This window comes from Sylvia atricapilla, chromosome 28, assembly GCF_009819655.1.
Source record: "Sylvia atricapilla isolate bSylAtr1 chromosome 28, bSylAtr1.pri, whole genome shotgun sequence".
NCBI lineage: Eukaryota > Metazoa > Chordata > Aves > Passeriformes > Sylviidae > Sylvia > Sylvia atricapilla.
In genome coordinates, this window is record NC_089167.1 from 1975903 (window position 1) to 2002343 (window position 26441).

The window sequence follows — 26441 nt, forward strand, 5'->3', positions numbered from 1 at the left end:
CAAAGGAAGGCTTTTCTTCACATCCTGCCTGCAGCAGGCAGATTTCAGCTCTGTGTGTTTGTGGGGATTTATCCCCACAGAATTTCATTCTTGTTCCCTCATCCCCCTCCACAAGAAAAGACAGAGGAATAAAGAGATTATTCTCCAGAGTTAGAGGACAGCAGCGATGGTGCTAACCCAACCCAAGGGCTGTTCTCCTGCACAAACCCATGGCAAAGGCAGCCCAAATGACACCACAGGCTGCTTTGTGTCACTGCACAGGCACTTTGCAAGGCCTGAGGCACAGAAATCAGAAAAGCTGGCCCAGGCTCAGAAGAATCAGACACATCCACTGATGACATTTTCAGACTGCAACGTTCCCTTATTCCCTCACTGATGTCATAGAGGGATTTGCACTCGCCCTTTGGGCTGATTACATCCAAAATGCACTGAACTGCTGGAGGCTGGCTGGACACAGACATAAAGAATTCAAGCAATAATTAAAATTAATAACCCTCCCCAGCAGCTGGAATGGCAACATATTAAGGTCAGATCAAAAAAAAAAAGGTTCCATCTCTTCCCAGTCCAGGTTGGCTGATTACATCCAAAATACACTGAACTATTTGAGGCTGGCTGGGCACAGACATAAAGAATTCAAACAATAATTAAGATTAATAACTCTCCCCAGCAGCTGGGATGGCAGCCTGTTAAGGTCAGAGCAAAACAAAAAAAGGCTCCATCTCTTCCCAGTGCAGGTTTATTGTGCACTTCTTGTATCTCAGGAGGTCACCACGGCAGAGAGGGAAAGGCACCAAGTTCAAAAGAGAGATTTAAGTGGTTCCAAGATTTATTCTTTCTTTCAGGCATTACTCCACACTTGAAGGCCGTGAAAAGAGCACACAGGACTTCAAAAGGCTTGCACACGAACTGCTCTGTGACCCTGGAGGGACTGAGATGGAGCAAAACTTCCATTTGTGGCTCTCAAGCCAAGAGAAAACACAAGAATTACCCCACCCAAGGGGCAGGAGCTGGTCAGAGAGAGGAGGATGAAGGAGCACGTGTCCTGAGCTCTGTCCCTCTCAGGTCACTGCAGATGTGTCCTGCCCCTCGGGCTTTTTCCACTGCCAGGGAAGCTGGGACAGCTCTGGATTTGCATCCTTATCACCGAGTTTGGGATTCTCACTTTCAATCCACGGCCCGGGGTTGTCTCAGGGGTGTTGGAGATAAAGAGGAGCAGAGTGCAGGATGCCAGTTTTCACAGGGGAAATCTCTGGTGCTTCTGAGAGGCCTTTTGTGTGTTTGGGATTAGAAAAGTTGGGGTTTTTCCTCCTCCAAAAAAAAAAAAAAAAATAAACTTTGATTCTACACAAGCACTTTTTATCCATACAGCTCGTGAGAGAAATGGGGAAGAGAAAAACCCTGTATCTGTCAAAGAAACATCTGGATGAGGACCAGACACTTCCTCTCCTGTGGCTGTGACGAGGTGACATCACGTTCTGAGGAGGAAGTTGTCACCCATCACCACCAAACCAGCACCAGGAATCCTGCTGCTGCTCCCACTCAAACCCCTGCCAGCTCTCACAAACCGCAGGCAGAGCAGCGAGGGCTGCACCAGACCCAAATATCCATGGAGAAAACCCACTGGGATGGGGCAGCAGAACCTGTCTGCCACCAAAGGACGAGGATCAAGCAGCAAACCCACCCCTCAGGGTCATTTCCTGACCACACCTGCCCATGTGCTGCTCTCCTCTCCACTCTGTGCCCTGATGCTGCCAATTAGCTCTTGTGCTTGATGAAGTCATTAACCTGTAGGAGGTCCTAACTAGATTATCCCCAGGTTAAACAGAGACTCCTGTAGGCAAACAGAGACTTCAGCCTGGGGCAAACTGCTTTGGGAAACTCCTACACATAAAATCAAAATTTTGGGGGGTATTTTCCATGAATAAGTCATTAGGGGAAACTGTTGCTGGGAAAAAAAATCCAAAGTTTGGGGCACAAAGCAGCAGTGCTGAGCACCACCTGAACTGTCCACCCAAAGAGAGACCCCCCAGCCTGGGGCAAACTGCTTTGGGAAACTCCTACACATAAAATCGAATTTTTGTTTTTTTTTTTCCATTAATAAGTCGTTAGGGGAAACTGTTGCTGGGAAAAAAAATCCAAAGTTTGGGGCACAGAGCAGCAGTGCTGGGCACCTCCTGAGCTGTCCACCCCAAAGAGAAACCCCCCAGCTTGGGGCAAACTGCTTTGGGAAACTCCTACACACAAAATCGAAATTTTGGGGTTTTTTTTTTTTTTTTTTTTTCCATGAATAAGTTGTTAGGGGAAATTCTACACCTTCTACACCTCAGTTTGATTTCCTGTCTGAACCATGGTGTTAGAAGGAAATAGTGTTTTTATAAGGGTGGGGAGGCCCTGGGGCTGGGCAGGGTTTGGAGCAATCTGGGACACTGGGAGTTGTCCCCACCCATGAGCTGGATGGGATTTAAGGCTCCTTCTAATTCCAGAATTCCAGCATTGCCCCTGGAGCTGGGCAGGATGGCTCAGGGGGCTGTTCCATGCAGCTCCCCCTTTATCACAGAATGTTTGCATTGCAGAAGGTCTGACAGCTTCAGAGTCCTGATCTCTGCTCCTGTGGCCTAATCCTATTTCTAAAAACACACAGCACATCTACTTTTTTTTTTTTTTTTTTTTTTTTCTCAGCTGTGCTACAAAGACTTCCCAAAGCTTATTCCATTCCCAGGGGGAAAAAAAGCCTCTCTGCCATCAGTAGCCAAACTCTTCTCTTGGGACACTGCTGCTGATTTCCTGAGAAATCTCATCTGAAATAAAGAAAAGCTGGGAAGGATCATTAACTGCTCATCACCCGCTCTGAAATGAGATTTTTGGAGGCAATATTGGATTATTTGAACAGAGAATCCTGTGACACAGCCTTGCCTGGATGTTCAGGGAGTTTGTAATTTTGCCAGGCCCATGAAAAACCCCAATTTGGAGGCACAAACCACTGAGTGTTTGTAGTTTGGGAGCTTTTCCCCCTTTTCCCTGCACCAGCTCAGAGCTGTGCAGTAATTTGGGAGACTTCTCCAGGAACAACTTCCCCAGCTCCTGCTGCCAGGGAATTTCATTCATATGTCAAACACCACTGTGAGTCCCCCAGATTCCAAAAATACCCACCCTGCACACATGGAGCTGCTGCTGGGAACACACCCAGACAAGTGGCTGGAAGGGAAACTTCCAAAAGCTTCAGAGCCCTTTTGGGTGAGCTCTAAAAACCCACCAAAGCATTTCCCACTTCATATTTGTATGTGAGATCTCTCAAGTTCTTTTTTTTTTACTTAAAACAGGAAGCCAAAAGCACTTTCCTCTGGATTTGCAGATGCCAAAGTGGGAGGGACAGGGATTATCTGCTTTGTTTCCAGTGCTGCCCACATCAGCTTCTCAGGTAAAAAATAATCCCTCATTAAAAAATAATCTCTCATAAAAAATAATCTCTCATAAAAAATAATCTCTCATAAAAAAATAATCTCTCATAAAAAAATAATCTCTCATAAAAAAAACAATTCATAAAAATAATCCTTTTTTTACTGATGATACCAGGCTCTAGATGAGCTTCATTAATTGGAATTAAAACCAATTAAAACCAACTCAGCAACAAAGCCACTTCCCATTACAGCACCCAGCATGGAGAAATGGAATGACATTGTCACTCAGGGGGTTCTAACATCAACTGAAAGGGAAGAAAAGAGTCCTCCCAAAGCCATAAAACTCCCAAATGTCCATCCCTGCATTCCTAACAAACCCACAGGGCTTCCATGGCAGTGAGGGCTGTGAAAAGCTGCAGGCACAGCCCCAAACTGCTCACAACTGGCAGCTCCTGAGTGGGATTAAAAAGTGTGCCAGACAGGAGGAGCTCATTTGTATTCCTCAAACATCTCTCCCTCTCACCAGAAAGATTAAAAAAAAAAAAAAAAAAAAAAAAAAAAAAAAAAGAAAAATAAATCCTGGTTTCTAAGAAACAGATGGGATCTATGAACTCTGAAGGCAGAGGGGCTGAAGGAAAAAAGGAGAAAAAAAAAAAAGGCAGCAAATCCCACTCCAAACTCATCCTCAGTGGGGAATCCTGCAGCTGGTTCCAGCTTTGGTCTCTTGAGGCTCCTCTTCTCCCCCTGCCACGGCACAGGGAGCAGATTCCCAACCTGCAGAGCTGAAAGGTGCTGCCTGAGCAGGGCACTTGGGGCTGAGACAAGCTCACAGGGAAGCAAAAGCAGCCAAAGGGTTGGACACTGGTGGGGAGACAAAAAAAAAATCTCAGAAAAAGAGGCCAAGAAAAGAGGCACCACTTCCTGCTGCTTCTTGGAAAACTTTGTCAAGACTTGAGGGTGATTAAGGCACTTTATCTGACCAGGTTTAACACACCTGAAAAGCCAGCACAGGCAGCTAAAGATGTTATATGAAGCAAAGTGAATAATTCCATTTTAGTTTTTAAGATTTTTATCTTTATATCTAGCCAGGTTTAACACACAAACCCTGAAAAGCCATCACAGGCAGCTAAAGATGTTACATGAAACCAGGTAAATAATTTTATTTTGGTTTTTAGGATTTTTATCTTTATATCTAGCCAGGTTTAACACATGTGCCCTGAAAAGCTATCACAGGCAGCTAAAGATGTTATTTGAAGCAAGGTAAATAATTTTATTTTGGTTTTTAAGATTTTTATCTTTATATCTAGCCAGGTTTAACACAGAAACCCTGAAAAGCCATCACAGGCAGCTAAAGATGTTACATGAAGCAAGGTAAATAATTTTATTTTAGTTTTTAAGATTTTTATCTTTATCTAGCCAGGTTTAACACACAAACTCTGAAAAGCCATCACAAGCAGCTAAAGATGTTATTTGAAGCAAGGTAAATAATTTTATTTTAGTTTTTAGGATTTTTATCTTCATATCTAGCCAGGTTTAACACACAAACCCTGAAAAGCCATCACTGGCAGCTAATGTTGTTATATGAAGCAAAGTGAATAATTCCATTTTAGTTTTTAAGATTTTTATCTTTATGTAGCCAGGTTTAACACACAAACCCTGAAAAGCCATCACAGGCAGCTAATGTTACATGAAGCCAGATAAACAATTTTATTTTAGTTTTTAGGATTTTTATCTTTATATCTAGCCAGGTTTAACACACGTGCCCTGAAAAGCCACCACAGGCAGCTAATGTTGTTACATGAAGCCAGATAAATAATTTCATTTTGGTTTTTATATGAAGCCAGGTGAATATTTCATTTTGTTTTTAAGATTTTTATCTAGCCAGGTTTAACACCCAAACCCTGAAAAGCCATCACAGGCAGCTGATGTTACATGAAGCAAGGTGAATAATTCCATTTTCGTTTTTAAGGGATTTTTTTTTTTCCATCTAACACAGAGCTGGAGAAACCAACTTTTCCACCCAGGAAAACCTCGTGGACATTCTGTATTGATGTAAGAGGCTGGGTGAGACTCAGAACATCAGAGATCCTCTGGCTCTTCCCTTCTGTGTCATCACTAAGGCCTGGAATTTGGGGATGAGAGCACTGGACACAGAAAGCCAGAATTTGGGGATTCTGGGGCACTTTTCACAAGGACATGTAGTCCTAGGACAAAGGGGGTGGCCTTAGGCTGAAGGAGAACAGGTTTAAACGAGGAATTATGAAGAAATTTTTATAATAAAGGTGGTGAGACCCTGGCTCAGCTTCCCCATCCCTGGAAGTGTTTAAGGATGTGGAACAACATGGGACAGTAGGAAGTGTCCTGCCCATGACAGGAGGAGGAACAAGCTGATCTTTAAAGTTCCTCCCAACCCAAAAAGAAAATCACTTTAAAGCAGCTCTTCCAAGCCAAGAACTCCTCCCCAGCCAGTGGGAAAGCAGCACTGCTGATCCCCAGCACCACACGGAACAAGAGGCATCGAGAGCGATTTCATCACAAGACAACAGGGGATCGTTTCTCCCCAAAGAAATCCCTCTTTGGAGGGAAAAAACCCAGGGCAGTGACATCTGCAGTGTCCCAGCTGCTGCCAGCGGGGGCTCAGCTCTGAGCAGAGCTCAGGCACGGGTGGGATTGTTCCCTCCTCCTGCACAGGGACAGGCTGCAGCACAACGGGACAAGGGAGAGAAAAGGGACACCTCAACTGCTCCTTAAAATAATCACTGGTGCCAAGAGGATGGGAGAGAGGCAGAGGGATGGGAGAGGAGACGAGAGGATGGCAGAGGAGGCACAGGGATGGCTCAGGAATGGTTCAGGAGGCAGAAGAGGCACAGGGATGGCTCAGGAATGGTTCAGGAGGCACAGGGATGGCTCAGGAGGCACAGGGATGGCTCAGGAGGCTGAGGAGGCACAGGAATGGCAGAAAAGGCACAGAAATGGTTCAGGAGGCAGAGGGATGGCAGAAGAGGCACAGGGATGGCTCAGGAATGGTTCAGGAGGCACAGGGATGGCTCAGGAATGGTTCAGGAGGCACAGGGATGGCTCAGGAGGCACAGGGATGGCTCAGGAGGCTGAGGAGGCACAGGAATGGCAGAAAAGGCACAGAAATGGTTTAGGAGGCAGAGGGATGGCACAGGAGGCAGAGGGATGGCACAGGAATGGCTCAGGAGGCACAGGGATGGCACAGGGATGGCTCAGGAGGCACAGGGATGGCACAGGAATGGCTCAGGAGGCACAGGGATGGCACAGGGATGGCTCAGGAATGGTTCAGGAGGCACAGGGATGGCTCAGGGATGGCTCAGGAATGGTTCAGGAGGCAGAGGGATGGATCAGGATGCAGAGGGATGGCACAAGAGGCAGAAGAGGCACAGGAATGGTTCAGGAGGCACAGGGATGGCACAGGGATGGCACAGGGATGGCACAGGGATGGCACAGGGATGGCACAGGGATGGCACAGGGATATGGCTCAGGAATGGTTCAGGAGGCACAGGGATGGCAGAAGAGGCACAGGGATGGCACAGGAGGCAGAAGAGGCACAGGGATGGCTCAGGAGGCACAGGGATGGCTGAAGGATGGCTCAGAAGCAAGGGGCAGGATCCCCAGCAGTTCTGGGGAAGGAAAAGAAGGGAAAGGGAAAAAAAAAAAAAATCTCCTGATGGATTGACTCAAACCCAAGCCAGGCTGGACTGCAGAGGTTTCACAGGACTCCAGCCCAACACCAGGGCAGTGATTTCACCTTGCAGCACCGAAGGCTGACTATGTGAGAGGCAGCACCAAACACCTCACCACACCACCTCCAACCCCTCCTGCATCACCCCAGGGCACAGCCACCCAGCTCCTGAGCCCCTGTGTGCCCCTCACAGCAGCCTGTTCTCCCTGCACAAACAATAACTCCACCCAAAGGGTGAAAAAAAACCCCTCTGAACACACAGAGAAACCCCTCTGAGGTCTGCACAGCTGGTTCCTCCTCTGCTCCCTCACAGGGGACATCCAGGACTTGGCAGATGTCCCCAGGACAGTGAGGGACACCATCCAGCAGAATCGGGATGCTGGGAGGCTGCACAACCCCCTGCAGGCTCAGCCTAATGGACTTAGAGGGGTTTAAAAGCTCGGGAAGAGGAGCTCACCCCAGGGAAGGGGCAGCTCTGCTCCCAGAGCTCCCACTCTCTCAGCAAGGGTTTAAAACCTGCCCTGAAGGAAAGGGAACAAACACGGCAGCAGGAGCTGGTGAAGCGAAGGGATTTAGGGGGAATCAGGACCAAGGGTGGGTTTGGGGAGTGGAAAAAGGACCAAGGGTGGGTTTGGGGGTGGAAAAAGGACCAAGGGTGGGTTTGGAGGGTCTAAAAAGGACCAAGGGTGGGTTTGGAGGGTCTAAAAAGGACCAAGGGTGGGTTTGGGGGGTGGAAAAGGGACCAATGGTGGGTTTGGGGGTGGAAAAAGGACCAAAGTTGGGTTTAGGGGTGGAAAAAGGACCAAGAGTGGGTTTGGAGGGTCTAAAAGGGACCAAGGGTGGGTTTGGAGGGTGGAAAAAGGACCAAGGGTGGGTTTGGAGGGTGGAAAAAGGACCAAGGGTGGGTTTAGGGGGGTGGAAAAAGGACCAAGGGTGGGTTTGGGGGGGTCTAAAAAGGACCAAGGGTGGGTTTGGGGGGTAGAAAAAGGACCAAGGGTGGGTTTGGGGGTGGAAAAAGGACCAAGGGTGGGTTTGGGGAGTGGAAAAAGGACCAAGAGTGGGTTTAGGGGATAGAAAAAGGACCAAGGGTGGGTTTGGGGGTGGAAAAAGGACCAAGGGTGGGTTTGGGAGTGGAAAAAGGACCAAGGGTGGGTTTGGGGGTGGAAAAAGGACCAAGGGTGGGTTTGGGGAGTGGAAAAAGGACCAAGGATGGGTTTGGAAAAAGGACCAAGGGTGGGTTTTGGGGGGTGGAAAAGGACCAAGGGTGGGTTTGGGGGTGGAAAAAGGACCAAAGTTGGGTTTAGGGGTGGAAAAAGGACCAAGAGTGGGTTTGGAGGGTCTAAAAGGGACCAAGGGTGGGTTTGGAGGGTGGAAAAAGGACCAAGGGTGGGTTTGGAGGGTGGAAAAAGGACCAAGGGTGGGTTTAGGGGGGTGGAAAAAGGACCAAGGGTGGGTTTGGGGGGGTCTAAAAAGGACCAAGGGTGGGTTTGGGGGGTAGAAAAAGGACCAAGGGTGGGTTTGGGGGTGGAAAAAGGACCAAGGGTGGGTTTGGGGAGTGGAAAAAGGACCAAGAGTGGGTTTAGGGGATAGAAAAAGGACCAAGGGTGGGTTTGGGGGTGGAAAAAGGACCAAGGGTGGGTTTGGGGAGTGGAAAAAGGACCAAGGGTGGGTTTAGGGGGGTGGAAAAGGGACCAAGGGTGGGTTGGGGAGTGGAAAAAGGACCAAGGTTGAGTTTGGGAGTGGAAAAAGAACAAAGGGAGCTGCAGGGAGGAGGGTCAGGGCAGGAGGGGCTCTGCACCACTGTGTGGCAGTGCCATTACTCCAGTCACAGACAGCAAAGATTCCCACTCCCAGAAATCCCCCAATAACGTGTGGGCCTTTTCCCTGCGTTTCTAGAGAACCAACCATCTCTTTGGGGCAGAAGAAGTGCTGCCAGGAAGAGAAAGGAGCTGCAGGGCAGTGTGCAGGGCTGGCCCCAGTGCACAGTTCCTCTTTCATCTCGGGGTGCAAAGAGAAACAAAAGTGAGAACAATGCAGGGCTGTGTACACACAGCCAGGACCTGGGCAGACACTGCAGCTCTGTGGTCGCTGCTCTTGGATGGCAGAACACTTTGGTTTTGTAATTCCAGCTCAGCCACAAGTCCCTGCCTGACCACTGCTGTCAGCTCCTTCTGTCCCTGCTTCCCTCCTCCTCCTCCTCTCAGCAGCACAGGGCTAACCCTGATAACAGAAAAGAAATGCACCCAGTCAGGCAGAATAGGCTCTAACCTGGTGGGTTTAAATACCACTCCACACCCTCCCCCTGTCTAAACCCCGCTTTGTCCCACTCAGATCAAAACCCAAGAGGTGAGGAGTCATTCCTGACTGGGAGCATCTCCTTCCAGCAAGGTGCTGATCTTCAGGCTGACCTGGGAGAGCTGCTGTCACCTCCCTGAGCGCTGCTGGGCAGCTCAAACCCCTGCCAGGCTGCCCAGGGAGCTCTTTAATTGCAGGATTAGGAATTAGGGAGCCCATCTGAGGCTCCCCTTCATCTCCTGAACTTCCCAAGAGCCTTCCCTCCCCAGTGCCATCAGCATAACTGCAGCTCGAGTTCAAAAGGCTGCTGCCTTCCAAGCCACCAGGCCAGAAAAAGCTGTAATTTCTCTCACTGTAATTTCTCCCTGTGATTATAACAGGGGTTGACTGAGTCAAGAGAGAGGCAATGTCAGCAAGAGATTTCACCCAAGGCCAGCAGATAGCAGAGGAGAGGCTCCAAATGTGTGTGGGAGCTGCTCTGGGTGGATGCAGCTCTCACTGGGACATTAAACAGGCTCAGGGAGCTCAGAAAATACACAGAGCTGAACTTCTTCATCCTTTCTGGGATGGGAGCAGAGAGAGCCAATGCTGCCCCTGCTCAAACCACGGGGAGTTTTTCCCCCTGATTTTGATGGGGATTTCACCCATCACAGGGAATCAGCAGCCATCTGCAGGCTCTGAGAGGCCAGCCTGAAAAAGAATTCCCTAGCAGGGGTTTTTCCTGCTCTGCCAGCTCCAGGGTTATGTCCTGGGGTGTTAAACCCCAAAAAGGGGCTCAGAAATAGGTGTGTCTTGTGCAGTGCCAGGTGTTGGGTTTGGAGGATGCTTCCAGCTCAGGATGGTTTGGGAGCCTGTGAAAAATGTCATTTTTAGCCTCTTGTAAAGGGCAACCTCAGACAGAGTCCTTTTTCCAAACCTCTGGGAGGATTGTTCTCTTTCCATGGAATACAGGGGAGTTTATGGAAGCAACCAGAACAGGTTGGAGACTATCTGAACACTCCTCTCTCCTTCAAAATCCCCTGTGGAGCATTCTGGAATTCTCCTTTCAACTCAATGCCCAAACACTGCATTCTGACATTTCAAAAGGGCAAGAATCCAAGCGAGTTTTGTTTTTTTTTTTTCTTCCCCGGAGCAATGTTATCCTAAAAGCCCACAGGGAGGGCTGTTCAGCTGACATCCCCACACCAATATTGTTTTAAGGTGAGGGACTGAGAAAAAAAGGACTTTGTGCAAATTGTCACTGCAGAAAAAAAACAAAGATATCACAATACGTCATTTCAGGCCAAACCAACTCTGTTTGTTCCTCCGTTAGCAGAGTCAGCTGGAGCCCTGCCTTTGGCACTGCAGAGACAGAAGGATCATAGCTGGAATTCCTGCTCAGATGGCCTCAGGGCAGCCAGCAGAAAAAGAAATCAGCCCTAACTCCTGAGTGCAGCAGCCTCAGGAGAGCCAAGGATTGAGAGACAAAAGAGCAGATTTGGATCCTCACCCCCAGCCCCTGGTCCCTGATGGGTTGGGAAGCCCTGGGTTAGAGTTAGATCTGCTTCCCATCAGGATAAATCTCTCCTGGTGCCACAAAAAAACTATAATTATCCAATCTGACACCAGCACCCATCAGAGTCCCCCTCCTTGAATCCCAGGGATGAATTTAGACAGGAATAAGCAATGAGGACAAGTCTTGGAAACAACAGGTTACACTCCTGGGCTTCCCTTAAAGCCCTGCATTAAGTTAGATCTGCTCCCCACAGGATAAATCTCTCCTGGTGCCACAAAAAAACCAGAATTATCCAATCTGACACCAGCACCCATCAGATTCCCCTTCCCTGATTCCCAGGGATGAATTTAGAGGGGAATAAGCAATGAGGACAGGGCTTGGAAACAACAGGTTACACTCCTGGGCTTCCCTTAAAGCCCTGCATTAAGTTAGATCTGCTCCCCACAGGATAAATCTCTCCTGGTGCCACAAAAAAACTATAATTATCCAATCTGACACCAGCACCCATCAGAGTCCCCCTCCTTGAATCCCAGGGATGAATTTGGAGGGGAATAAGCAATGAGGACAAGTCTTGGAAACAACAGGTTACACTCCTGAGCTTCCCTTAAAGCCCTGGATTAAGTTAGATCTGCTTCCCATCACGATAAATCTCCTCTGGTGTCACAAAAAAACCTACAATTATTTAATCTGACACCAGCACCCATCAGATTCTCCCTCCCTGATTCCCAGGGATGAATTTAGACAGGAAAAAGCAATGAGAACAGGGCTTGGAAACAACAGGTTACACTCCTGAGCTTCCCTTAAAGCCCTGGATTAGAGTTAGATCTGCTTCCCACCAGGATAAATCCCTCCTGGTGCCACAAAAAAACTATAATTATCCAATCTGATACCAGCACCCATCTGATTCCCCTTCCCTGATTCCCAGGGATGAATTTAGAGGAGAATAAGCAATGAGGACAAGTCTTGGAAACAACAGGTTACACTCCTGGGCTTCCCTTGGATGTGTTCTGCCAGGAGAATTCAAGGAGCAGCAGTGAATTTGATCTGAGCTCAAAATGAGGTTGACCCAAGCACATCCTCCAGGTGAATTCCTGCCGTTGCAGATCGATGCCAAAGCTCAGCAAAAAGTCAGAATTTCACCCGTAATTTTTGTAAACCAACCATCAGTGGAAACCTCTCCAAGGCTCTTGGTTTAATGTCGCTGAAAACTGCACGGAAAATAAATATTTCCCTAAAAATGAGTGTAAAGTAAACAGCCTTGAAGTGCCCTCCTGCACAAAAAATGTGAAACAAATTGAAGCATGGAACTGGTGCTGTGCCCACAGTGAGGGTTGTGCATAAAGCAGAGAAACAGATGGAGTAAAAGGTATTTGTAAATAAATCATCCAAAGTTTGCTTAAAGCACTAATGAGGAAAATAGGTGGGTTTTTTTCCCCCCACAAATCTCACATCCAAAAAAGAGGTGGTTTTTTTTTTCCTAAAAAAAGACTTTAGAAGAGGCACAGCTGGATACAAGCCCAAGGGAGGAGCAGATTCCCTTTGCAAAAGCCCAGCATTTAAAACACACACCGAGATAAAGAGTGTCATTTTCAGGCTGCAGTTTGTGATAGCGTGAATCCAGCTCACTAAATATTGCCCCTTTTATCACAAGAGGGCAAAAAAAAAAATAAAAATGTTGCCATCCAGCACAACTCCCACCTGCTCTGGGAAAACCCAAGGGCCACCCACCAAGACAGTGCTCACCAGGGCTGCACTGTGGAAAAAAAAATCTTCTGCAAATGTTGTATTTTTGCTCAGAGAAAACAGCTGAGCTGACACAGGGCAGAGGCTTTGAAGTCTCCTCTGCATCATTCCTCCTGCTCCAGTTGCTGATTATTCCCACCCATCAGGAATGTCTCTCCATTATTCTGTTTAGTCCTTGCTGCAGTCTTAGGAAATTGGGGTTTTTTTTGTTGTTGTTGTTGTTGTTATTGTTGTTCAGAGATGATTTTGTGGTTTGGTGTCTTTATCTGAGATACTCAGGTTTAATCACCAGCCTCCTCTAAATGCTTTGCCCAAGGTCATGATCCAAATTATGCTGGTTTTTTTTTGAGAAATTGTAACATGGGGTATTCTCCTCCCACCTCCCTAGCTCAGGAAAGTGTTCTCTCACTGTTAATGAGGTATTCAGGAATTTCTCCTGCTTCAGAATTCCTTTATGTGTGTAAATATTTATTGCCTTTTTTTTTTTTTTTTTTTTGGAGTAAAAAATTTGCTTCCCTAATTTTACCTCTAAAATTAGGGAACCAAAGTAAAGGGCTACAACAAAAAAAAAAAAAAAATTTGCCAAACCAATTTCTACTTTCAGAAACAGTGCTGCTGAGAGGTCACATGCAGATGACAGAGAATGTTATTCTGATCTAATTCAACTTAACAAGGAAGAACAAAAGGATAATTCGAGTGTGAACCAGGTGTACTCCTAACAAAGGAACAACCAATGACAACAAGCCAATGAACTGAGGCTGAAAATAAAATAAATAAAATAAAAAAAAGCATTTTGGTGCTGCTGATTTGAATTGACAGCAAAGATTTGAAGGAGAATTTGGTGGTGTTAGTGAGCACAAAGGGAGCAGCCACACGCCCCGAGTGGGTGAGGTTATCCTCAGACACAAACCTCACACTCTGATCACCTCATAAAAAATAATTTCCTGGGTTATTTTAGGATTATTTCTACCAAGAGCTGTGGGAGATGAGGATGCTCCAGCCCTGGCAGAGCTTGGTTTGAACTGAGCAGACTTCAGCTGGTTCCTGGCTGTGCCTCAGATCTCTTTATACCCCTGGACTGGACAATAGTCACTAAAACCTGTTCTGAAGCAGCTGCTTTTGTTCCTGTGTGCCTGAACTCCCCTCCTGTGGAAGGGCAGCACCTGAGAGGACATAAAAACCTGTGAGCTGCTCAGGTTTTGGATCACTTCACACCTTTATCCCTCACTCCCACAAGCAGCACAAGAGCCTGGCACACTGTGGTACATTTTTACACCTGATCAGCTGCTCTGCAACAGAGGGGTTTGGTTTTTTGGGGTTTTTTTTTGCCCTGGCTCAAACAAGGTTACTAAGGTTATGATTTGCCTGTGGAGTTTTAAGATCCTGTGGCCAACATAAGCAGGGACAGAGAGCCTGGAAGTCACTCCTGAGGCATTTCAGAGGCAGAAGGCAGCACCAAAAGTGTCTAATCCTGATGCCAGCACAACAGTCTGTCTGTCTGTCTTTTTTATTTTGAGCTATTTTCACTTCACAATCCCTCTCTTTCTTTCTCCAAAGGAGGAGATGAGCACAAACTGAGCTACTTGAACAAAAATCCTGGTGGCAGATTAAAGCAGATCCTGAAGGAAGTGGCCCAGTTTTCAAAGACACACCAAACTCTGGCACCTTTGGGTGGGAGAAATACAGCAGATTTCTCTCCACAAACAAAAGGGACCAAGGAATGTGGGGGATCTGCTCCTCCCTCTGGAGCCAGAGGTCACAGGGACACTGTTCCAGCAGGAGCAGACCCAAAAACCTGCTGAAGCCACACCACCAGCAAGAGAAGACGAATTAAATGAGTGACAACTGCGAGATGGAGAAATCCTGGAGTCCTCCTTTTCCACCCCAATTCCCACAAGCTTTTCCCAGAACAGAAACCAGGTGACTCCAGCAGGTGACTCCTGCTCTTTTCTGGGAAAGAGAAAAACCCAGCTTGGCTGGAAAGAGGCAAAACCAAGCACTTACTGATCATGGTGGTGCCCCCAGCCAGCGCAGCCTTGGTCCCTTGGAAGAAATCATCAGCAGATGTCATGCCTTGCTCTGGCATCTGGAAGCGGGTGTGCACGTCGATGCCTCCAGGAATCACCATCCTGCCGTGGGCCTCGATGGTCTTCACTCCCCCTGGCACAATCAGGTTCTCCCCTATTTGCCTGGGAGGGGGGAAAAAAAAAGAGGTTTGGAGGAGCAGGTCAGGCCCAGCCAGGTGAGCAGGTTGTAAGCAAACACCTCTGTGCTACTTAACCCAGCTGCCTTTTTTTTTATTTTTTTTTTTTTTTTCCATGGAGATCAGCACACGCAGGGCTCAGGGGGGTTTATTCCTCTTGTGGAGGCAGTGGCACGATGCTGAGTGACCTGTGCAATTCCTGCAGCACTTTGGGGTAACATTAAAAGGGAGGAAAAGCAGGAATCCCTCTGGAAAGGGATGTGCCCTCCACATACTGGGGCTGCTTTTTTTTTTAAGCAGCAGCTCAACGCTCAATTCCAGCTCTTTAACAGCAGTTTGGACGTTACCATCGGTCTGGGAGCACTGGAAGAATTTTGGTTTCTATATTTTCCACCTTCCTGTCATGTGTTAAGTGTTACAGAGTCCTTTACACAAACATAAATTCAAGCAGAAATTGGTTACCAAATTCCTGGTGAGACCCTCAGAGGTCTCTCCAGTCCAGCCCTTCACAGACCTATTTTTAGCAGTGCAGCAGTGGATGCAATTAATTAGCTGTCTCTGGCTGGCTCCTTTAACTTTTAACCTTGATTAAAAAAGCACATGTGCTGGCTGTTTAGCCAGAACAGGAAAATTCCTTGTTTGTAACCTCTGGCTTGTCCATTTTTTCCTAAGAGTCATTTTCCTAAGAAATCTGTAACACATTTAACGTGCCAGGAACACATGTCTGAGGCCTGAAAACACAGAAAAACGCCTGAATTTCTCCCTCTATGGGGCCTTTTTTTTTTTTATTTTTTGACTTGAGAGGGGGTTGGAGTGATCCTTGCATCACAACCCCAGAGAAGCCAGCACTGCAAGAGACTTCCAGAGGTCACCTAAGTCCAGCCTCCAAGCCTAAAAATTGAGAATTAACTGCGTTAAGAGGCTGAACTCCGGATTCAAAATATCTGAAGTCATAACTCAGTGAAACTTTACAGCACAGATAACTTCAAACACATGTGTCATCTCAGCATGGGGCTGCTCACATGGCTAAAATTAAGCACAGATAAGTACCTCCTTGGAGCCAGCAGGGTTTGGACCCACTCGTTTATTCATTCAACACCCTGGTTTTTTAAAGCCCCTTCGTTAAACACCGGGGACAGACGTGGAAATATTAATTTTTTCACTGTGATTTCATAGAGCTCTCCGAGATTAAGCCGTTCCAACCAAGCTGCAGAGCATTTCTGTACATCCCCAACCCCACACACGAGGCTTCACTTACTTTATCAACCCATCCTCCATGTAAATGTCTGCATAGAAGGACTGGTCGTCATTAACTATTTTACCACCTTTGATCAAAAGACGGTCGCTCTACAACAAAAGAAGCACAACAGAAGACACAATTATTCAGAGGGAGAGACCTGACAGGCTGCAGTGTCACTCCACAGATGAAAGAGGAGGGAAGGCAACAACCTCTGCATTATTCACCAGCGCCACATCAAAACACCAGTCAACTGCTGCGCTTTCAACTGGAAAGATAAAAACGCTTTATTTTTCATCCGCAAGGCCTTTCATCGCTGACGAGCAGAAAAAAAAAATAAATTAAATTAAAAAAAAAATCAAAATGAGGAAGAAAAGAGGTGAGTTCCAATGGTCTTATCTGCTCTGGAAGCCTGAAGCCACCACCACCTGCAGCAGCAGCGCTGAATAACACTTGCAGGGATGTGTGTTGGAACCACAGCTCTTTATTTTTAATTTTTTTTTTTTTTTTCCTGCCTTGGTCGTACGCAAAAATTTCCTCTGTGCACCCACACAGTGGAGTCACTGCTTGGCTCGACGTTGAGTCAACTGCTGTCAGGGAAATGGCCCAAAAGTCTGTTGCCAGGGGTTACACAACACAAACAACCTCCTTTGGTCCAGTTCAGGGGATGTTTCAATGCAGTGGATCCAGAGCACCGCTGCAGAACCAGATGGAAAATCTGCATCCAGCAAATTAAGGTTAAGGGAAGGATGCACAGAGCGGTTATTAAAATCTCCTCAAATTAGAAGACAGTTTGGCAGGAACAGGAAGGTAATTATAAAAAGGCAGCTATCAGGCACTGTGATTTTCTCCCAGCCCAGGTTACAGCTTGCTTCTGCAAGATTATAGATCAAAAACAAATGGTGGGTTTGGGGTTGGGTTTTTTTTGTTGTTGTTGCAGTAGTCATAAACAAGAGTGAAACCCACTGCAGAGCTCCTGATGGGGAGGAGGGTTAAAAGTGGCTGCTACATCCCCCTGGTTCCTCCATTCCCCACATCACAGATGCATTTTTAGAGCAGATGAATATTTAAAGCGAAGCACATACGTGTTGTGAGTCTCTGCTTTAAACCACACCTTTGGCGTTCAGATCTGTGCTTGTACTTACTCTGAGTCTTTTTTTTTCCTCCTCACAAAAAACACCTTTGGAAGAGAAGAAAGTGACCCCAGCACAGCCAAAGGCTGGGGAAATCAAAAGCTGGATTTTTATCCCAGAGGTGCCGTGGACTTATAGAAAAATCTATATAAGAACTTATAGAAAAATACCTATAAAACAGCGACAGCGATGGTCACAGCCCTGATTTTGAGGTCACACAGAAGGAACAATCAGACATTTTCCCAAATCCCTCATAATAAAACTGAGGAGTTGGAGCACCCAATTCTCAATTGACACGCCTCTTTTAACACCAAAAGGGCTCCATGGATTGCACCAGAGAGTGATTTATCCCCTTACATCCTGATTTATACCTTTAATAACTAGGAGATGGTTAAGTCCATCTCCCTTCCTTTTCTCCTTCCTCCTCCTGCTGCAGTGGAGACTTCCCCTGGATAACGCCACGGATTTCCAAATACAAAGAAACCCCCAAAATTTCAATGTAGGAGCTGCTGCAAACGCCGATAAACCTGAGTGAATTAATGAGTGGGGTGTGAAAAACCCACTTGTCTTTCAGCCTCTCCAGCAAACTGTCCTGCATCTTCACCATTTGCAGAAAGACTGCAGTGCTGATGCCCACCTCCAGTGCAGCCTCCTCATGCCATTAAAAATGGAAAAACCTGGCCATGGATATCACCAATAACCCAAGTCCTCACACACATCAATTAAAGCAGGAGAAAAGAAAAAAAAAAATCTATGTAAAGTGGCCACAAAACCGCAGCCTGGAGCATTTTAATGATGCTTCTGGCAGTAAGCAGGGCTGCTGCTGGGGCTCTGGAGAGGGCTCTGAGCTCAGGACCAATCCTCCCACTCATCTCAGCCGCCCTGGAGACAAAAGCACACGCAGCTCGCATCCCTGCGAGGGCCTGCCACCAAATCTGTGTCTATTCAGCAGCAAAACCAGGGCAGCCACACATCCATTATCCTCCTTTTCCCAGCCTCAGCCTCGCCTGGTAATCCCAGGTTTGCACAGCAGCAAACAGGAGCAGAATCTGATTTTTTTTTCTTTTTTTCCCTACCCCTTTGCAGGAGGATTGGGTGCACAGAACAGAAATCAGAGCGTTCAGGCAGGAGAAAAATGCGTCATGCTGCTCCTGGCCTGTGACAGGGATTCAGCAGGAACCTCCATCGCCCTTTAAAACACGGGCAGCTTTTTAAACTCCTTACCACCGAGCTCTCTCAAAAAGGGAAACTGACTGCCTTTTTGCAGAGAGAAAAAAAAAATAATTATTAAAAATAAAAAATAAAAAAATAAATAATAAAAAAAGATGCTCTGTTTATCAGGAACCATTTTTACACATCCCCTGCCTTCCCTTAAGCCCTGCTAATTGTCCAAGGCAGCGATCCTGCCCAAACCTGACACGCCAAAGCCCCAGAGCTCCTTTTCCTGCCCCCGAGGATGAGGAAGGGTGTGTCCGCGGGGAAGGTGAGGAACCGCAGCCAAGGATGAACAACTCCTGCGTCCAAAAAAACACGAATAAAATAAAAAACCAGCGCCTCCAGCAGCCCGTTAGCCGAGGGTACGTTACGTAACCCAAAGTTGGTACCCTTGGATGTGCAATACCTGCCCTAAATCGGCGGCCACAGCACGGAGACCGAGGGAGGCGTTTATATAACAGCTCCTTCCCCGCGCCGCCGGGATCGCACCCGAACCTGCGCCTGGCCAGGAGCTTCCCGGCGAAAAAAAAGGCCGATCCTGGAAAATCCCCAGCGTCTGCCCAAGCCGGGATTGGGGGGCTCGAGTTGATCCCCCCGCTCCTTTTCCCGGAGCCGCCCTTCGGAGGGGTTGGGGCGGGCGGGGATGGAGCCCCGGGGCTGGGAGAGCCTCTCCCGGGCACAGAACCGGGACACGGACCGCTCCCTGGGCACAGAACCGGGGCTGGGACCGTTCACCGGGCACAGAACCGGGCTGGGACCGAGCCCCTCCCGGGCACAGAACCGGGCTGGGACCGCTCCCTGGGCACAGAACCGGGACACGGACCGAGCCTCTCCCGGGCACAGAACCGGGGCTGGGACCGCTCCCTGGGCACAGAACCGGGGCTGGGACCGTTCACCGGGCACAGAACCGGGGCTGAGAGAGCCCCTCCGGGGATGCACCGAGGGTAGGGACCGCTCCCTGGGCACAGCCCCAAGGCAGGGACCCTTCCCCGGGCACAGCCCCCGCTCGGGGGTCGCGGTGCTCCGCCGGGGCGATGCCGCCGAATCGTCCCCCGGGCCGGGGGCTCAGCACAGCCCAGCCCAGCCCGGCACAGCCCAGCCCAGCCCGGCTCGGCACAGCCCAGCCCGGCTCGGCACAGCCCAGCCCGGCTCGGCACAGCCCAGCCCGGCTCGGCACAGCCCAGCCCGGCACGGCACAGCCCAGCCCGGCTCGGCACAGCCCAGCCCGGCTCGGCACAGCCCAGCCCGGCTCGGCACAGCCCAGCCCGGCTCGGCACAGCCCAGCCCGGCTCGGCACAGCCCAGCCCGGCTCAGCACAGCCCAGCACAGCCCAGCCCGGCTCGGCACAGCCCAGCCCGGCTCGGCACAGCCCAGCCCGGCTCGGCACAGCCCAGCCCGGCTCAGCACAGCCCAGCCCGGCTCAGCACAGCCCAGCCCGGCACAGCACAGCCCAGCCCGGCACAGCACAGCCCAGCCCGGCACAGCACAGCCCAGCCCGGCTCGGCACAGCCCAGCCCGGCTCAGCAGACCCCCCCCGGGCGCTGCAGCACAGGAAGCGCCGCATTATCCCTGATCCCATTATCCTGCCCCAGCCCCGCATCGCTCCGGCACACAAAGGGCTCCATCCCCTCCCCCTTCCCCGCCGCTCCACTCACCGTGATCCGCGGAATGTTTTTCTTCCCTTGATAAGACATCTTGGGAGATCTCAACCCCCGATGGATTTATTCAGTAATGTTAGATATAGATATATTTTTTTCCTGTTTTTAAAAAGAGTAGCGCGGCGGCTGCTGCACCGCTATTGTCTCCCGCGCAGCAACCGCTCCGCGACCTCCCCTTCACCAGGACGTAGATGGGGAAGGCAAAAAAAAAAAAAAAAAAAAAAAAAAAAAAAGACCAAAAAAAAAAAAAAAAAAAATCTCCCGAGGCCAAATCACTGCGATGCCAGGGAAGGGGAGCGGGGGGGGGCGCGGCGCGGCGCGGGAGGCGATCCGGGCTCTCCGCAATGGCAGCAACGGGAGAAGCAGGCAGCCCCGAGCGTCTCCCTTTCTTCCCTGTGCCCGGAGCCCGGCCCAGCCCCGGTAAAGCCCGGCCCAGCCCCGGCCAAGCCCGGCCCAGCCCCGGCCAAGCCCGGCCCAGCCCCGGTAAAGCCCGGCCCAGCCCCGGCCCAGCCCCGGCCAAGCCCGGCCCAGCCTCGAACGGCGACGGGGCGAGAGCTGCGCATGCGCCCCCCAGCCGCCGCCAGGCCCCGCCCACCCAGCGTGCCGCGCCATTGGCTAAGCGCTCGCGGATATGTAAATCAACGCTGGGCTGCGCCCAATGGGAGAGCGGGGGACGCGGCGGTATGCAAATGAGCGGTGGGAGGGGCGGCGCGGTCCCGGCGGCGGCGCGCGCGGGAGCGGGGACGCGGAGCGGGAGGTGTCGGGGTGCGGCGGGATCTATCGGGATATCTCGGGTTATGTCGGGATACACGGAGCGGAACGCGTTGGGATACGCCAGGCATCGCCTGGCCCCACCCCTGCTCCCACCGCCACGCTTCCCGGGGGCTCCGGGTTAGCGAAGCTGCGGCGCTGGGCGGGGCAGCCGCGGGGCTCTGCGAAATGAGCCCGTTTTAATCCCCGCCGGGGCTGTGAGATCCCCCGGGAGGAGCGGTGATGATCCCTCCATCCCTGGGTGTGCGGACATCCCCATGCATCCCCCGGCGGGGCGGATTCCCCCGTGTAGGAGAAGGAGCGACCCCACAATTCCCGGGGCTGTGGACACCCCATTGCCAATCCCCCGTTCCCTGTACCCCATTCCCGATCCCCCATTCCCGATCCTCCATTCCCAATACCCCATTCCCGATCCCCCATTCCCGATCCCCCATTCCCGGTACCCCATTCCTGGTACCCCATTCCCGGTACCCTATTCTCGGTACCCCATTCCCGAACCCCCATTCCCTGTACCCCATTCCCATTACCCTATTCCCATTACCCCATTCCCAATACCCCATTCCCAATACCCCATTCCCATTACCCCATTCCCTGTACCCCATTCCCGATCCCCCATTCCTGGTACCCCATTCCCATTACCCCATTCCCAATACCCCATTCCCATTACCCCATTCCCGATCCCCCATTCCCGGTACCCCATTCCCATTACCCCATTCCCAATACCCCATTCCCGATCCCCATTCCCGATCCCCCATTCCCCTCTCATGAGAAGAGCAGAGGATGCCCAGTGAGGAACTCGCTGCTTTCCATCTTCTTTGTCCTACCCCATCCTTCCTTGCCTCTCCCAATTAACAAATTGAGGGGGGAGAGAAATGACTATTTGAAACCTCTCCCTCTCCTTTGTTTTTCCTAGTCTTTTTCCAGAAAATCCAGCCCGGATCCAAGCCCCACCTGTGGTCACTGACCTGAAGCTTTAGTGCCAGGGAAATGTGGGCTCAGAGCTCCACACCCGGGCGTGGGGCTCCTCTCGGGGCCAGTCCTGACTACTCCATGCTCCGTGCTCCATGTCTCAGTCACCCTTGGAGTCAAATTTCCCAGTTCCCTGAACTCCTTAAAGATGGTACTTCGAGGAAAGAAATGTGTTAAATGACATAAATATCTCCTGGTTGTTGGCAGTGCAGGGAAGGGATCCAGGCAGGTTCCTCTGACATCAGCTGCGCTGGGGTAAGGTACAACACACTTTTTTTTTTGGAGAACTCAATGCCAAAACCTCACTTCTGCTTCAAGGTTATTACTGATAATTAACGATTTAAGACTTACCTTCTTCCCTCCCTTGTGATGAATTTGACATCTCACACACACACACCCCAAATTGTCATCTCTGCGTACCCAAACTCACCGTGCACAACCAGTAAGAGATGAAACCTTTGGTCTAGGAGAGCAATAAATCATTATAAAGACAACATCTGTTCAAACAGACTCCTATCAGGACCCTTTATGTCCATTTCTTCACAGGAAGCTCTAAGGAAAATAGTGAAGGAGTTTTTCCTGGTAGAAAAACTGGTAGAGGATCACACAACACTTGAGCTGACATGTCAATCAGTTAATATCCAATTAGCAACAGATGAAAATGAGGCTCGTTGTGACAGTGGCAAAACGATTAATTTGCCAGCCTGTAGGGTTTATTTGGATTTAATGATTAGAGTAGACAACCCTGAGTGAGTTATCCTGAGCCTCTGATGTGTGTGTGAAGAAGTTTTGAAACCTAAGCATATTTTTGCTCAGAACACGGCAGCGAGAATCTACATCAGGTCTCTAAATTTAGAAAGTGCTACTGTTCCTTTTCCTTTTTTTTCTCTTTGATGCTCGTTTTCCTCCTCTGTTTGATATCTGAGTGGTTCCATGCCTTTTTTTTGGCTGGTAGGAAAGTACCAGGGAGGAATCCCACACTGCCCAAGGTTGGGAGCTGGCACCCAGGCCTTGGGCAGTGGGTCAGCAACACACCCAGAGCCCATCTCAGCCGTCCAAACACAACCATTTCATTTTAAATTCTTATTTTAAAAAGGTTTCCTACTGCACATAATCCAGAGCAGCAGTTCTTGAATGCTGAGTATCTCCTAATCAAATATTCCATAACTTGGATCCAGCAGTGCCTAGGCTCAGAAATAACCAATAACCAACCTTCAGGTCACTCTGGGCTTGTCTTTCTCAGCACCTTGCTGCAAGAACCTGAGTAGTACAGAATGAAATAAATGCAGAGATTAAAGGGCTGCAAAACCACAGTTGTTGAAGATGCAACATCTACTCAGCACCAAATTTGTAAAACTTCCATGATTTAGGACCAGAATGGAGCTCCCGAGTGTGTCCCTTAGCTCCATTACACCACACCCAACAGTCTTTGCTTTTAGCAATAAGACGATTGCTAAAATAATAGCAATAATAATTTTTTATCAAAAAATACGTAATTTTCAAATGAATGTAATTTTAAAATGACTGTAGTTGCAAACTGGCTTATTTCACCTTGCAGTGAGGAATGGAAACTGCCTCTTGGATAATCTCACAGGAGGGGAGATGATCAGGGAGGAGGAGAAGAGCTCATGGACAGTGTTGGCATGAGAACAACTGAGGAACAACCTGAAATTATTGAGGTGCATTTCTGGGTTGGTTCTGACAGAGCAATCTGGTCCCATGGAAGGTGTCTCTGCCCATGGCAGGGGGTTGGAACTGGAGGAGTTTTAAGGTTCTTTCCAAACCAAACCATTCCATGATTCTCTGAGTAATTCCTCTGGTACATCTCTAGCTTCTGCACAAATTCCCCCACAAGTTAAAAACAAGTTAATGAAGAAAAGTAACTCTTTATGAAACATCAGGGGCAGGAGTTGGGTCCTTTGTTACAAGGAGAAAATTGAACTTCCTCTTTAAATTCTGGATCCAGGCACTGCAGCAGTGCCAGGATCTTGTGGGAAGTGATGGGGTTTCTGGATAATGCTGATGCACTTTATCTTCCACAGCTCCATTAATGCACACAGAGGGCTGAACGGGCTGAAATTACAGGTATCACATTAATGAGCACTGCCTAATCAATGCTAATAAAGGGCAGGACAAGAGTGTCCCTGACCCATCCTCAGGCTTCGGGTATTTGGGGGAATTTTGGCCAGGATATTCATATATATTCACATTAAAGGAATATATCTATGCCTAAATTTATATCCTGCAAAGGTCTAGAGGGAAAATGGCACAGGAATACGAGAATCTCTGTGCAGTGATAATCTATGCTAAAATAATCAAAATAAATCTATGCTGAAATAAACCAGCACAGGCATCCGTGGCAATCAATTTACAGCAGCTCTGAATCTTAACTCAGGGATTCTGTGAGCGACCAGAAAGCAGTTGGAAAAAAAAAAAATTATTCCCACTGTGGAGTTACTGGATGATTGGGAAAAGAAATAATTAAAAGGAGTTTCTTCCTTTGTGGAATTTTAGTGTAATGGCAACAAAACCCACGGAATTTCTGCAACACCCAAATTGCCTCTACTCCTACTGAACACTTAAAGGTGTGTCCACGATGGCGTTTTGCCATTGAAATTAAAAAACCTGCAAATGGAAATATCCATTTTAAAACCGAATGAGAAGAGGGATCAGAGATGGATTTGGCTTAAACTGGGCCAAAAGAGCTTTCAGCAGTTCACCCATGAGGCTCTAATTTTCTGTCACCATCCTGCCAATGCCAATTGTTGCATCAGCTCTGACTCTCAGTGGCTTGGAAGGAGTTTTCCATTATCCAGGGACCTCCTGCACCCTGGGAAGTGTAGGGAGGAGTCACATCTGTCCTTCCCAAAACATTTTGGGAGAACAGTCCTTTTTAAATCGCTGTAAATTAAATTACTGAGGGGAGCTGACAACGGCAAGAAAATTAAAATTAGGAGTCATGGTGTAGAAATGACCATGGGGGAGGGTCAAATATGTTACTATGAGAAGGTAAAAATCATACAACTTCCCAGAGAAACAACTTGATTAGGTGGGGTTTGGTTTGGTTTTTTGGTTTTTTTGCATACAGACTATCGGGTTTTATGAGGGAAAGATTCACTTTCTACCCACACAAACAGGTCAATCAAAATGTGCATTCGATCTGCAAATTAAAATTAACCTTCTCATCGATTTTCCTTTTTTTTATATCCAGAGGACCTTTCAGCAGGCTCAAAAATAGCATTTTAAGACGGCTGTTATTGTTTCTTAGAGGAAATGTCCTGAGCACCGTGATGTGAATTGTCCTTACACAATCCCAGCAGAGTTAATTCCCCATCATGAATGAACCAGGCTCTCTTCAGGGTTCTAGACAGAACCTTGCTCTGTCAGGGGTTGGATAATTCACAAAAAAAAAAAAAAAAAAGGTGCTATTCTCTCCAAAGCACTCACAGTCACATCCTGCCCTGCCCTGCACTCCAGCTAAATGCAGAATTTCTGGAACAGAGGCATGGGGCATTCAGGGCTCGCTGTCACTGTCCCTCCCTTTCATCCCCTGGCACCTCCAGCCTCGTGGAAACTGTGGGTAGGGGTTACAAATGGCTGTTTTCAATGATTGTACAGCTTTTTATCATTATAAAATCTTCTCCTTCCCCACAAACCTACAGGGCACAGCATCAGGCTCTCCTGTCCCTGCCGGTGCCAGCTGGCTTTGCCTTCCTCAGAGGTGCAGGATGATCATGACTCAGGGAAAAAAAAAAAAAACATCAAAAACCAGAATTTTGACCTCTGTTCTCCCAGCCTGAGAGTCATTCCTGCTCCCTGGGAGGAGATCACAGAGCAGGCCATTGATAAGCACACACAAGTGCCAAGAGGTTTGGCTTTTGGTGGTTTTCTGCTCCCAAATGCTTGGTGTTTATAAGCTGAGAGGACACGTGGCCCCAACTCCACCTGAATTTTGTGGACAACGTCATTTCCCAACTTTACAACAACAACCCAGGACAGGTGGGTGATGGAGGGAGTCAGACACAGCCCTGCAGGTAAAAAACCTCAGACAAACCCTAAATGACCCCTCAGCACCTGCTAAAACCAGCTGGGGGCTGTTAAATGACCAAACCGCCACCTCCATGTGCCAATAATTGCATTTACCCCTGGAGATAAAACCTCCCTCAGCTCCAAAGTGAGCATCTGGCTCCAAGCATTTCGATTTTCCCCATCCAATCTTTAACCCAAAGAATACGTTGGCCCTGAATCAAAATCCCTGGCTCATTCCTGCATGGAAGTGTGGCGTGAGTAAATTCTGCATGTAAAACCGCTCCACGAGACACCCACTGGGAGTGTGGAGCAGCAGCTGTGCAGGAGGATGGCTTTGAGAAGAAGTTAAGAAGACTTTGGCATTTTTTCTCCTCACAGTTAGTTGGGTTTGTTGTTTTTTTTTCCCCCAAACCATCCTGACCCACTGGAAGAACGTGCAAACCATCCTCCCTTACGATTATTTTGCAAGCAAATGATTGTAGAAACAAGGCTGGAAAAATTACAGGCATTGTAACAAATTAAACTCAAGACTGCATTTCCAGCTGTCTGGAACAGCTCCTTTGTTTTTAGACAACAGTTCCATTAATGT

The 26441-nt window shown here is 48.6% G+C and overlaps 1 protein-coding gene across 2 annotated transcripts in view; it reads right to left on the reverse strand.

Moving 5' to 3' along the window:
- Nucleotides 1-26441, reverse strand: part of DPYSL2 (dihydropyrimidinase like 2) — a 59449-nt gene that overhangs the window by 28711 nt on the left and 4297 nt on the right. Inside the window, exons 1-3 of one of the 2 annotated variants that reach the window (XM_066337245.1) lie at nucleotides 20081-20493; nucleotides 16099-16187; nucleotides 14642-14826 (exon numbers count right to left, since the gene is read on the reverse strand). In XM_066337245.1, the coding sequence (XP_066193342.1) occupies nucleotides 14642-14826; nucleotides 16099-16187; nucleotides 20081-20119 (313 nt within the window). In that variant the 5' untranslated portion in view covers nucleotides 20120-20493. Of the gene's footprint in view, nucleotides 1-14641; nucleotides 14827-16098; nucleotides 16188-20080; nucleotides 20494-26441 lie in introns of those variants that run through there. The other variant, XM_066337246.1, reaches the window with a different exon arrangement.